The sequence below is a fragment of the Sturnira hondurensis genome, unplaced genomic scaffold (assembly GCF_014824575.4).
Source record: "Sturnira hondurensis isolate 20B ecotype Veracruz unplaced genomic scaffold, ASM1482457v3 Scaffold0001304, whole genome shotgun sequence".
In the NCBI taxonomy this organism is placed as follows: domain Eukaryota; kingdom Metazoa; phylum Chordata; class Mammalia; order Chiroptera; family Phyllostomidae; genus Sturnira; species Sturnira hondurensis.
In genome coordinates, this window is record NW_028073935.1 from 4,507,880 (window position 1) to 4,522,164 (window position 14,285).

At 41.0% G+C, this 14,285-nt stretch overlaps 1 protein-coding gene across 1 annotated transcript in view; it reads right to left on the reverse strand.

The window, feature by feature from the left end:
- The window catches only part of EEFSEC (eukaryotic elongation factor, selenocysteine-tRNA specific), a 221,934-nt gene that overhangs the window by 154,099 nt on the left and 53,550 nt on the right, over positions 1-14,285 (reverse strand). Inside the window, exon 3 of the mRNA XM_037070271.1 lies at positions 13,346-13,510. Within this exon, the coding sequence (XP_036926166.1) occupies positions 13,346-13,510 (165 nt within the window). The remainder of the gene's footprint in view (positions 1-13,345; positions 13,511-14,285) is intronic.

The following is a 14,285-nucleotide window of genomic DNA, read 5'->3' on the forward strand; positions in this document are numbered from 1 at the left end:
AGGGACCATATAGAAACATGTTTCCATTTCAATAATTCACTCCTTCCAATTCACTATGGAATCCTCATAACTATTTCCTTAAATCCAGGGATAAAACCCTGCCATTTTCCACATCTGGAACCCAAAACAGAAATTCTACATGAAAGTCATATTGAATGGCAAAAATAAAGATAACAACAGTATTGGCCTCATATGTGGTAGGAACTTGCCATTCATCATCCTAAGGCAGCATCATACCTCGCTGCCCCTCTTCCATAGATCCTGGACACTGGTCAACACACAGGGTATCTACGTTTGTGAGAAATCAGCAAAACACAGAGAACCTGAGTTTTTACTTGCCTATGGTCCATCTGAACTCCCAGACCTCTCTCACTTTCTCCCTGATCTCTCTTTCTCCATAGTCTGTGGTGGATCTAATAGTTTCAGATGTTACAAACCCTGATAGCCAGTTCATCACTGGAAATATCACTAGCCTAAAAGTCCCAAGATCAAATCTTACCAGAGGGATTTCCCAGGCTGAGGATCAGAGAGTCAAAAAGCCTGAGGAGAGGGTACTGAACCCCAAGATGTCTGATGTTTGCAACATTCTGGGGTCTATTTAAATCATATTTGGTTTTTCTCCTTCATTCCCTGTTCCACAGCATTCCCTCAATCAGCTAATGGGTCCCAGCTGGGAACAAACATGGACAGCAGAAATAGGGGCCAGGGCCTGACAAGCCTAGGTGGGACAGCCCTGGCCAGGAGGGGAATGCAACCATTTATTTGAAATGGCTGTGTCCTGCCTCTAAGGGAGTTCAAGTGGTCAGATGTGTCTAAGTCAATTCATGAAATCTGACTGGGATGTCACTGGGTTTAGGAGGAGGGCCTTCTAGTTTAAAGTCCAACCCTACAATGTCCCCAGTGCACAACATGCACTGGCCACCAATTTGGTCACTAGAGAGCAGGTGACAGGTAGTCAAAAGCTTGGAAGCTCAGGAGCTCCATTAGCAAGGAGAGGCCTCAGCAGCGCACGCAGGCTTACTTACAAAGCTGCTGGAGATGTTGGACAGTCCTTGTCTGGAGAATACAAAACACCAGTAGCCTTAGGGTTCCTTGAGGGCTGTAGGAGCAGTGGGTAAAGTGGACAGAGCCTGGCCTTTGGAGTTGAACAAATGACTTCAAATGCTGGCTCTGCAGTCCAGTTTCTTAACTCCCTTGAGCCTAGGTATTGTAGGATGTGAATCAGAGGAAAGGAAGAAATGGGCAGAGCTGACCATTCATATGCAACAGTTCTGACTCTACCATTAACTTGTGAAGCCTTCTAATGCTAATGTGCAGTCAGCTCATGTCACCCTCACAGCAAGCCTAGAGGATGGGCTGGGATATTATGATTCCTCACCAGAAAGTCAAAGCTCAGAAAAGTTCAGGGACCTGCTCATAAAGGATTTAAGAGATTTAAAAAAATTTTTTTACATCAGCACTTTCCATTCAAAATCTATATTAGGTTCCCAGGGAATGCCATTAAAATTACCAGAAACTTGGTAGCTTAAAGCAATGGAAATTTATTCCCTTGCACTTTTAGGGGCTGATGTGCACAATGTGTCAATAAGGTTCATGCCTTCTGCAGTCTCTGAGATAGAATCCCTTTCATACCTCTCCCCTAGCTTCTGGAGGCAACCACTGATGTTCCTTTGCATGGGGATATATAACTCTACTATCAATCTCCAGCTTCATACAATTTTCTCTCTATGAATCTCTGGGCCACTGGACACTCATTGTTAAAGAGCCCACGCTAATTAAAATGGAGATTGATTACATTAATTACATTAATTACATCTGCAAAGAGTCTTATTCCAAATAGGGCATATTCTGAGGTTCTCAGTGGACATATCTTCTGTGGGCCACAATTCAACCCACTATAGTCCACCCACTGGTCCCCAAAACTTAACATCCATCCATGTGCAAAATGCTTTTACCCAATCCCAACAGCCCTAAATTCTCACCCCATTATAGCATTAACTAAATCCAAAATCTCATCCAAATATTATTAGCTCAAAAATATACTCTAAGTCACCTAGTTAGGCATGAGTGATACTGGTGTGATTCATCCTAGTGCATTATGCCTCTACATTTATAGACCTGTGAAACTAGAAAACAAATTATTTGCTTTTAAAATAATGGCACAAGGATCCAAATGGTGGCAGAATAGGTGGAAGATACACTAACTTCCTCCCAGGACCAAACTGGAATTGCAACTAAATTACAGAAAAATGATCCCGAATAACCAAGTGAAGACAAGCTGGAGAGAAGCCTTATAACCAAAGACTTACAGGAGAAACCACACTGCCACAATGAGACAGGTAGGAAGTACAGAGGCTCAAGAGGGCTGGCTGAGCTCCCATGGGCAGCAGCTGAAATTCTTGGAGATATTTCTTGGGCCAGGGGGTTCCCTCTGAGAAGTATGAGATCTAAACCGCAAGGCAAGCTTCTTAGCTTAGAGCACCAGAGCCAAAAGGCACCATATAACATAAGCTGTGAAAAGTAGTAGGGTTTCTGTTTACCAGAAAGAGACAGCTTGAGAGGTAGCCACCCTCTTAAAGGGTCAGTGCACAAAATTGCATTTGTAGCCACTCACCCTGGGCTCTAGCAAAGGGAGGGCACAGCAGACTACAGCCAAGTGAGGAGAATCTGGGTTTGTAGTTATGAAGAGAGAGCTAAAGGGTTAGCCACCAGGATCCCTGCGCTCAGTCATTCCTCATTATGCAGAAGCCATCTTTCTTAAAGAGTGAAATCCCCTCCATCTGGCATCTGCCTGGGTGAGGAAGCAATAGTCCCACCCACAGGAATCCCTCTCAACCCACACTGTGGAGCTTAAGACATACTGAGTACAGCCAGCGGCTCTTTTACTGACTAAGTCTAACAGGCAGCCTATAAGTGGAGGCAGATCTCTGGTGCGTTGAGAGGTTAGTTGACCTTTTCCTGGGCCAGGTGCTGGTAAATTAAGGCCTTGGTGTACAGCTTCCTCCTCTCAGCACACACACAGGCCCAGAAGAGGGAGCCAAAAGCTATGGATTGCTGCTAGCTCCCAACAGGTTGCCCAGGGCCAGTTGCATGCAGCGTCTGACACAGGGCTGCACCAGTCTTTGCAAATCTACCTAATATATAGAACTAATACATCAAGGCAGCCAAATAGAAAAAGACAAAGAAACAGGCCCATAATGAAAGAACAAGAGAATTCTAAAAACAAAAAGCTAAATGAAATAAAGGCAAGCAGTTTATCAAATACAGAGTTCCAAGTTATGATTATAAGGATGCTCAACAGCATGAAAAAAAGACATGAAAACACAAAAAAGACTCAGTAAGAAATAAAGATTGCAATTTCTGAAGTAAAAAATATACTGGAAGTAATAGACAGTAGCTTAGATGAAGCAGAAGATCAAATCAGCAATTCGAAAGACAAGGTAGAAGAAAACACCCCAACAAAAGAGAAAAAAAGAATAAAAATAATGAGGATAGTTTAACAGACCTTTGGGACAATAGTGAAGCATAACAATATCCACATTGTAGGGGTACCAGAAGAGATTAAGAACATATTTGAAGAAACAATGACTGAAAACATCCCTAACTTGCTGAAAGAAAAACACATAAGTCAAAGAAGCACAGAGATTCCAAACAAGGTGGACCCAAAGAGACCCACACCAAGACATATCATATTGAGTAATTAAAATGGCAAAGCTCAAAGACAAGGAGAGAATCTTAAAAGCCACAAGAGAAAGGCAGTTATTTACCTAAGAGGGACCTCCCATAAGACTGTCACCTGATTTCTCAAAAGAACATTTCAAGCCAGAAGCGATTGGCATGAAATATTCAAAGTAATGAAAAAGCAAGGACCTACAGCCACAGCTTCTTTACCCAGCAAGGCTATCATTTAAAATTGAAGGAGACATAAGCTTCCCAGATAAGCACAAGCTAAAGGAGTTTATTATCACCAAACCAGTACTGCAACAAATATTAAAGGGCTTGTATTAAGAAAAAGAAAAGAAAAAGAGGAAAATAGTTTAAAAAATAAAATGGCAATAAATCTGTATCAATCAATAATCACCTTAAATGTAAATAGTTTAAATACTCCACCGAAAAGACATAAGGTAGCTGAGTGAATAAGAAAACAAGACCCATATATTTGCTATCTTTAAGAGAACTACCTCAGAATAAAAGATACACAAAGACTATAAGTAAAGGAATAGAAAAATGATATTTTACGTAATAAAATATTATTTTATTGCATAAATATTTATATTTAAAATATTATATTTTAAATAGAAATAAAAATAAGCTGAGATAGCAACAGTTATATCTGACCAATTAGGCTTTAAAACCAAAGTTATAGTAAGAGAAAAATAAAGACACTATACACTTATAATGGAAACAATCCAAAAAGAGGCTATAACCCCAGTAAACATCTATGCAACAAACATAGGAACACCTAAACATATAACCAAATCTTGATGGATGCAAGGGAGAGACTGATGGAAACAGAGACATAGTAAGGGATTTTAACACCCCATTGATTTCAATGGATAGATCTTCCAGACAGAAAATCAACATGGAGACAGAAGCCTAAAAGGACACACTAGATCAAATGGATTTAATTGATATCTTTAGAGCATTTCATCACAAAGCAACAGAATATATATACTTTTCAAATGCACATGGAATGTTTTCTAGGATAGACCACATGATAGGCCACAAACTAAGTCTCAATAAATTTAAGAAAACTGAAATCATATCAAGTATCTTCTCTGACCACAATGTTATGAAACTAAAAATCAACCACAAGAAAAACACTGAAAAGACATGTAAGCTGAATAACATGCTAATAAACAATGACATGTAAGCTGAATAACATGCTAATAAACAATGAATGAGTTAACAGTGAGATTAAGGAAGAAATCAAAAGATAACTTGAAACAAATGAACATGAGAACACAACAACGCAAAAACAGATGGACACAGGGAAAGCAGTCCAAAGAGGGAAACCCATAGCAATACAGTCCTACCTCAAGAAACAAGAAAAAGCTCAAATAAACAGTCTAACTTTACATTTAAAGAAATTTGGAAAAGAACAACAAATGAAGCCCAAAGTCATTAGAAGGAAGGAAATAATAATGATCAGAGCAGAAATAAACGAAATAAGAGTCTAAAAAAATGATACAGGACTTTCATCTAAGGTGGAGGCATAGGTAGATACACTTTGTCTCCTCGTACAACCAAAAGAAGGACAACAACAAATTTAAAAACAATAACCACAACTGCCATAAAATCAAACTGTATGGAAGTCCCATAACCAAGGAGTTAAAGAAACATTCATCCAGACTGGTTGGAGGGGAGCTGGGGTGGAGAGGACTCACAGCAAGTCGGATGCTGGAGGACCAGAGCAGATAAGTTGCTGGCTGGCAGAGGAGGAGATCTCACATTTGTCTGCAGATAAATCAGGAGGAACAACTGGAGAGTAAGACAGACTGCACAACCCAGGGTTCCAGCACAGAAAAATAAAGCCTAAAACCACCTGACTATAAAAACCTGCGGGGGTTGAGGTGGCAGGTGGGACTCCAGGCCTCACAGGAGAGTTCGTTGGAGAGACCCACAGGGTCCTACAATGTACACAAAACAACCCATCCAGGAACCAACACCAGAAGGGCCCAATTTGCTTGTGGGTAGCAGAGGACGTGACTGAAAGCCACCAAGATATGAGCAAGAGGCACTGTTCTCTCTCAGACCCCTCCCCCACATACAGCACCACAATGCAAGGACATGGGTGGCTCTGCCCTGGCAAATACCTAAAGCTCCGCCCTTTACTATGTAACATGCCTGCTAAGACTAACAAATATGAGCCCTGGCTGGTGTAGTCAGTGGATTGAGCACAGGCCTGCGAACCAGAGGATCGCGGTTTGGTTCCCAGTCAGGGCACATGCCTGGGTTGCAGGCTGGTTCCCTGCAGGCCAACTCCCAGCAGGGGACGCACAAAAGGCAACCATACATTGATGTTTCTCTCCCTCTCTCCTTTCCCCTCTAAAGATAAATAAATAAATAAAATCTTTAAAAAAAAAAGACTAACAGATATGACCCAAATGAGAGAATAGATCAGAGCTCCAAAAAAATACAACCGAGCAATGAAAAGATAGCCAATCTAATTGATGCAGAGTTTAAAACGCTGGTAATCAGGATGCTCACAGAATTAGTTGAGTATGGTCAAAAAATAGAGGAAAAAATGAAGGCTATGCTAAGTGAAATTAAGGAAAATGCACAGGGAACCAATAGTGATGGGAAGGAAACTGGGACTCAAGTCAATGAAGTGGACCAGAAGGAAGAAAGAAACAACCAGACAGAAAAGAAGGAAGAAACAAGAATTCAAAAAAATGAGGAGAGGCTTGGGAACCTTCAGGACGCCTTTAAATGTCCCAACATCCAAATTATAGGAGTACCAGGAGAAGAGGCAGAGCAACAAGTGGAAAACTTATTTGAACAAATAATAAAGTGGAACTTTATTATTTGACAAAGGAAATAGACTTCCAGGAAATCCAGGAAGCTCAGAGAGCCCCAAAGAAGCTGGACCCAAGGAAGCACACAACAAGGCACATCATAATTACATTAGCCAAGATTAAAGATAAGGAGAGAATCTGAAAAGTAGCAAGAGAAAAGGAGACAGTCACCTACAAAGGAGTTCCCATAAGACTATCATCTGTTTTCTCAAAAAAAACCTTGCAGGCAAGAAGGGACTGGAAAGAAGTATCTGAAGTCATAAAAAGGCAAGGACCTACACCCAAGATTACTCTATCCAGCAAAGCTATCATTTAGAATGGAAGGGCAGATAAAGTGCTTCCCAGACAAAGTCAAGTTAAAGGAGTTCATCATCACCAAGCCCTTATTATATGAAATGTTAAAGGGACTTATCTAAGAAAAAGAAGATAAAAAGTAAAACAGTAAAATGACAACAAACTCAGGACTATCAACAATGAAATCTGAAAAAACAAACAAAAAAACAAAAACAAACTAAGCAAACAAATAGAACAGTAACAGATTCACAGAAATAGAGATCACATGGAAGGTTATTAGCGGGGAGGAGGTAGGGGGAAAATTGGGGAAAAGGTACAGGGAATAAGAAACATAAATGGTAAGTACAAAATAGGGAGTGGTTAAGAATAGTATGGGAAATGGAGAAGACAACTTATATGTATGACTCATGGACATGAACTAAGGTGGGGGAATGATGGTGGGAGGGAGTACAGTGTGGAAGGGAATAAAGGAAGGAAAAAATGGGACAACTATAAGAGCATAATCAATAAAATATATTTTTAAAAATAAATAAAATTAAATAAAAGTAAAGGATTAAAATTTAAAAATGATACAAAAGATCAATGAATCCAAAAGGTGCTTCTTTGAAAAGATAAACAAGATTGGCAAACCTTTAACCAGACTCATCAAGAAAAAAAGACAGTGGACCCAAATAAACTAAATGAGAAATGAAAGAGGAGAGGTAACAAATGACACAAAAAAGGACAAAGGATTATAAGAAAATATTACAAACAACTCTATGCCAACAAATTAGATAATCTGGATGAAATCGACAAATTCCTAGAAACATACAATCTTCCAAAACTAAATCAGGGAGAATCAGAGAATCTCAATAGACAGATTACACATAGTGAAATTGAAGCAGTAATTAAAAAGACCTACTAACAAACAAAAGACCTGAAGCAGTGAATTTTACCAAATGTTATAAGAAGAACTAACACTCCTCCTTCTCAAACTATTCCAAAAAATTCAATGGGAGGGAAGACTCGGAAGTTCATATTATGAGGCCAGCATGATCGTAATTCTAAAACCAGATAAAAACACTACAAAGAAAGAAAATTATATGCTACTATCCTTGATGAACATAGATACTAAAACGCTCAACAAAATATTAGCAAATGGAATAGGGCAATTAATCACAAAAGTCATATACCATCATCAAATGAGATTTATCCAGGGAAGCAAGGTTGGTATGATATCTGCAAATCCATAAACATGATATACCACATAAACAAGATGAAAGATAAAAATTATATCAATAGGTGTAGAAAAAACATTTAATAAAATCCAATACTCATTTATGATAGAAACACTCAGCAAAGTGGGAATAGAGAGAGCATATCTCAACCTAATAAAGGCCATATATGACAAAACCACTGAACATCCCACTCAATGGGCAAAATCTAGAGTTGTTTCCCTTAAGACTAAGAACAAGAAGACAGGGATGCCTGTCTTCACTGCTCTTATTCAACATACTACTGGAAGTCCTAGCCACAGCAATCAGACAAGAAAAAATAAAAGGCACCCAAATTGTAAAGGAAAAAGTAAAATTGTCATTATTTGCTAATGCCATCATACTATATAGAGAACCCTAAAAATTCCACCAAAAAATTTCTAGAACTGATAAAAATATTCAGCAAAGTTGCAGGATACAAAATTAATATCCAAGGACTTTCAGTCAACCTGGAGGCATAAGTAAACACAGCTCAACTCCTTGTACAAACTACCAAAATGACAGCTAATCTACAGAACAAATATCACTCAGAATGGTCAGATAATTGAACTGTATAGAAGTCTAACAACTAAGGAATTAAAGAAACCACACTTAGCCACACAGGTAAGAGGAATGAAGGGGCAAAGATGCAGAACAGGCTGGTCACAAACCTATGTGTAGTGACTATAAAATGATGGGATATCTCAGGAGTGAAGTATTCCCCTCACACCAGACCCACACCAAACCACCCAGCCAGTGTTCTAGTGTCAGGGAGATAAGTCCTTGTAACTCCTGGCTGTAACAAACCAGTAAGGACTGGGTTGGCAGAAGAAACTGTGGGATTCTCAGACCTCTTCCCTTAAAGGGCCTCATACTGCACATGGATTTACTCAGACGCATTACCTCTGGGCTCCAGCACTGGGGAAGCACTTTGAAGGGCACCAGTGACATATGGGGAACTAAAGTGTCTGGCATCAGGGCACGAGCTTAGGGACAGCTTCCTCCCAGACATAACTGCAGACAGCAGCCATTGTACCTTTTCTGAGCCCTTACCTACACAGAGCCACAGTGTGGTGGCACCATATCTGAATCTCCATCAACTTGGCTCTCACAGTAAACCCTGTCCTGACAATTACTTAAAGGTCTGCCCCATCCAACTTATAGGCCAGGCTGATAACAGTGGCTTTGTCATATGAAAGGCTAGGCTAGGCACAAGCTTCAGACCTTCCTAAATCTGCTCAAGCAAGCAACAGCTGAGCCCAGCCCCAACATCTCTCACTGAGTGGCCCCAGGCCCAGCACTAGCAGCAGCCATCTGCAGATCACTTTATAGCTTATACCAAGGGGCCCCAGACAAAACACAGGTGGAGGCTGACCTTGGCCTGCACCATCCTGGAAACCTCAGAGCTTGTGCCTGCAGTGGACAGTTACAGACCATGTCAGAGTAACACCCAAACCACCTCCACAAGCCATGGAGGGAGATAATTGCTAGCCAGGGGTCATAGGCAGTTCTACCAGCTGTCTGGACTGGGTAAATCCCTCCCATTGACCTTCTGACAGCAATCAAGACTCATCTACGAGAGGAGGGAGAACTCAGCCCACGTGGAGGGCACACCTTGAGTACCCAGCTTGGAAAATAAGGGAGGCTGTGCCACTGGGCCCTACAGGACACATACTACATTAGGCCATGCTACCAAGACACAGAATGAAGGCAGCTCTACCTAATACATTGAAACAAACACAGGGAGGCTGTCAAAATGAGAAGACTAAGAAATATGGGCCAAATGAAAGAAGAGAGCAAAATTCCAGAAAAAGAACTAAATGAAATGGAGATAAGCAATCTCTCAGATGCAGAGTTCAGAACACAGGTTATGAGGATGTTTAATGAACCCAATAGATAATTCAACAGCATAAAAATGACCCAATCAGAAATGACGGAGACATTAACTGAAATAAAGAACAATTTACAGGGAATCAACAGCAGAGTGGATGAGGCCAAGAATCAAATCAATGATTTGGAACATAAGGAAGAAAAAGACATCCAATCAGTACAGCAAGAAGAAAAAAAATCAAGGATAGGGTAAGGAGCCTCTAGAACAACTACAAATGTTTCAACATTCACATTGTAGGGGTGCATAGGGAGAAAGAGCAAGAAATTAGAAAGCTATTTGAAAAAATAATAAGAGAAAACTTCCCTAATTTGGTGAAGGAAATAGACATACAAGTCCAGGAAGTACAGAGAATTCCAACAAAATGGACACAAGCAGGAACAGACCAAGACTTATCATAATTAAAATACCAGAGGTTAAAGATAGAGAGAGAATCTTTATCTTTATGCTGAAAAGCAACAACAGAATAGCACATAATTACCTACAAAAAAGTTCCCATAAGATTGTCAGCTGGTTTCTCAAAAGACACTCTTATGCAAAGGCTGTTCAGTCTTGCTCTTGGTCTTTCACCAGAGCATGTTTTCTCATGGAGAATTTCCTATTTGTGGCACTCTTTGGAATCTGGAAAGGCTGAGACTCTCCCAAATCATCAAGTGCTGGTTCCTTGTGCTAAGAGTTCCTGCTTCAATCCATTCCCTTCCTCTCACATATACTACAGGCAGCAAAGGAAAACAAGGGCATACCCTCCACACTTTGCTTGGGAGACTCCTCAGCCAAATATCTAAGTTCATTGCTTACAAGTTCTGCTTTCTTGACTAGTAAATCAGAAAATCATAGAGCCATTAACACTAAAAGGGCTGAAAAGTAGGCTGGGGGAAAACAGGTACACAAAAGCAAGAGGAGTATTAAATTTCTGTTTGCCAAACTCCTTCCACATATCCAAGTACATATAAACATGTAACTGGGATCCAATAAGCAAGTTATATCTTTATAATGACAAGAAGAATAGCAAAAGACCTCAGAATACATCCCCTCCCAAACACCCTGTCTACTTAATAAGGCTGACTATCACTGCCTCAGCTCTCCCCCATATCCTTGGTCCTAGCATTGCAGTCACTGATCCTGTCATCACATATCTTCCTCCCTCTAGACTCTAGAGTCTAGAGCCTCAGGTACTAACAATTCAAAGTTTGTCTCCCACAGAACCATCTTCTGACACTTCCTACTACTAGTTGCTCTCCCAGGCTACAGACATGTCTTCTCCCAGGGCAAAGGGATACTAGATTAGGGTGGTCCTAAGGGGTCTGCCTAAGGGAGCACAAGAAATAGAAAGAAATTTAGTATTTCATCCATTCTCTGATCCAGCTAAGAATTAATACACAATCACTATTATAATCTTAAATTTGTTAAATATGTTAGCTTTATTTTCATAATTTTGTGCTATTTCTTAACATTTATATTTTTAGTTCTTATACAACATCAGATCTATGTTCTGGATCTGATTTAATCCAGGACTAATGGTCTTCAGAGGAGGATAGACAACAGCCAGTTGAAGAGGGAATGATAACCCACAGTGTCAATGAAGGCCCTAGACACGGAAGGGCAGGGCCTCACCCTCTAACTCCTGCTGCCACACTAAGGAGCCCTGAAACCTGGCCAGCCTCAGGAGTACAAAAGAAGCTTTTCTTTGGTTGGTCCTCCCTGGTCAGGAGACTCTTCCCTGTTACCCCTAGTCCTGCATGAGGAAATAATATTTACACTACCATAAAATAAGTGGAGGGGGAAGAATGAAACCTGAGATTTCCTTTACCTAGGGAAAGCTCTGGCCATTCCATTCCTCTTACCCTTAAAATGCCCTTTCCTAGATCCTCTCTGGATGCCCTAGACCAGGAATAGCCAACACAAGGCACAGGTGCTCCTTTGGCAACCCCTTGCTCAGGGAAGATACTGCAATCATGGCTCTCCTTGCCCCAATGTGATGGCTAATTTTGTGTGTCAACTTGGTTGTGCCACTGTACCCAGATATCTGGTCAAGCATCATCCTGGATGCTTCTGTGAGGTCTTTTGGGTTGAGATTAGCCTTTAAATGGACAGAGTAAAGCAGATGTATTCCCACTGTGGATGTGAATATAATCCAGCTGAGGGCCTGAATAAAAAAAACACTGACCTCTCCAAAAGAAGAGGAAATTCTGCCAACCTTCAGATTCAAATTTCGACTTTTCCCTGGGTCTCCATCTTGCTGGTCCACTCTATGGATTTTGGATTTGCCAAGCCTCACAATCATGTGAGCCAATTCTTTAAAATACACCTCTCTCTCTCTACACATATATGTATATATGTATATATATGTATGTATACATACACACACACACATACATACACACACATACTTTTGGTTCTGTTTCCCTGGTGGACCCTGACTAATAACAGCTAGTGAGCTGTAGAGCTGTTATCAACACAGCCCTCCAAGGAGAATTCCCATTATCATGCAAACTAAGCTCATTTATCAAGGGCTGTGAATACATCCTGGCTGTATATACAGGGCCAAATGTTCCTGGTTGTATACACACAGCCAAGGATATGCTACCACTTCCCTGTACTCTGGGTTCCTCTAGAACTAGAGAACTGCCCTGGACACCAAATTCCTAGTAGGGTCTTCCTACTTCTAACTAGCCTTGTTCCCTACTTTTATTCCTCCTGAGTAAAGGGGGAATAAATGGGCAGTTAGGAAGGCTGTAAGTTTTTCTTCTCCTGTAAACTAAAGCCATAAGAAAAGCCCAATGAAGAAGGTAAATATCAGGCCACTGGACATCTTTTAAATTGGAGCCAGTCAGAAGTTGCCAGAAGTTTGGGGAGACATCCTTCTCATAGGTCTCCAAAGAGATGATATATGCCATCTGCCAGCTGTCACTAGGAGTGTGAAATTCATCTATATGTCTTCCAGTTTGTATAATTGAATACAAAATTGTTTAATTTGAAATTTTTTTGATTAAGAGGAAGGTTCCCAGGAATCAGTCTAACATGTACTTGCCACCCTGACACAGGGAGCTTATAAAAAGGGGATTCGCATCTAGCACCTCACTTGTTGACCACATAGTGCTGAGCCCAATGCACCTTCTGGGGTCTCAGTTTTGTTATCTATAAAGGACACCTACTTGGGAGGCTCATCATCACACATCATAGGCCTCCAAAAGTGGGTGCTGTTAGTACAAATTAGGGGAGTAGTAGTTCTAGAATCCAGTCAAGGCATGGAGGAGATGGAGCAGAGCAGAGCCAGCTGGCCAGCCCCAGGAAGCAGACCTAGTAGGCTCAGCAAAGAGGTCATCCCTCTCTCTTCCCACTAGACAAAGAAGTCATCCCTCTCTCTTTCCACTAGAGAGAAAAGGCAAAAGAAAGAATAAGGTAAAACTGACCTTGAGGGCAGGAATCTCCACACTGTCACCAAGGCTGATGGAGCCTGAGAGGATGGTCCCTGTCATCACAGTGCCCTGGCCTTTGATGGAGAAACAGTGGTCCACAGACATGAGGAACGGTCCCGAGGGATCTCTTGTTGGAATGGATATCTGGGACGTCAGGAGCTAGAAAAGAGATTCTGCTGCCACATTCTGTCGGAAGAAGACTGGATAGGGCGGGGCAGAGGAAGGCAGAGGATGTGAAGGCAGAGGATGTGACAGTGCCCAGGCAATCTGCTTTTTCTTTTCTGCTGACTCTTTCCATGTGCTTCAACCTAACCCGCCTATTTTCCTCATGCCATCTATGTGCTTAGAGACGGTGTCAGAGCTAATTACCGTTAAAAAATGGAAATAAAGACCGTATTATTCCTTGTAGTTTGCTACTTTCTGTCAAAAAGTTATTTGGTTATAAATGTTCCCAACTCTTAATCTTGTGATAACAATTCTTTTAGAAAAAGATTAGAAATTCAAAGCAGGCTAGGCCTGAGATTTGTGCAGAGGCTTCTTAAAGGAATATACAGCCCTGACTGCTGTAGTTCAGTGGACTGAGTGCTGGCCTGAGAACCAAAGGGTCACCGGTTCAATTCCTAGTCTAAGGCACATGCCTGGGTTGCAGGCCAGGTCCCTGGTAGGGGGCACACAAGAGGCAACCACACATCAATGTTTCTCTCTCCCTTTTTCTCCTTCCCTTCCCTTTTCTAAAAATAAATAAATAAATAAAATCTTAAAAAAAAAGAATACACAAACACCTGTTATAGCAATATACTTGTGGATTTTGCTGTAACACACTTGCACCAAGCTCTCAGACCAGTGATCTCTGGAGCTGGTGAAAAAATAACAAAAGCATTACCCAGAAAATATTGGTTTTATTAAGGCAGCAAGATGAGCACTCCCGTGTAAT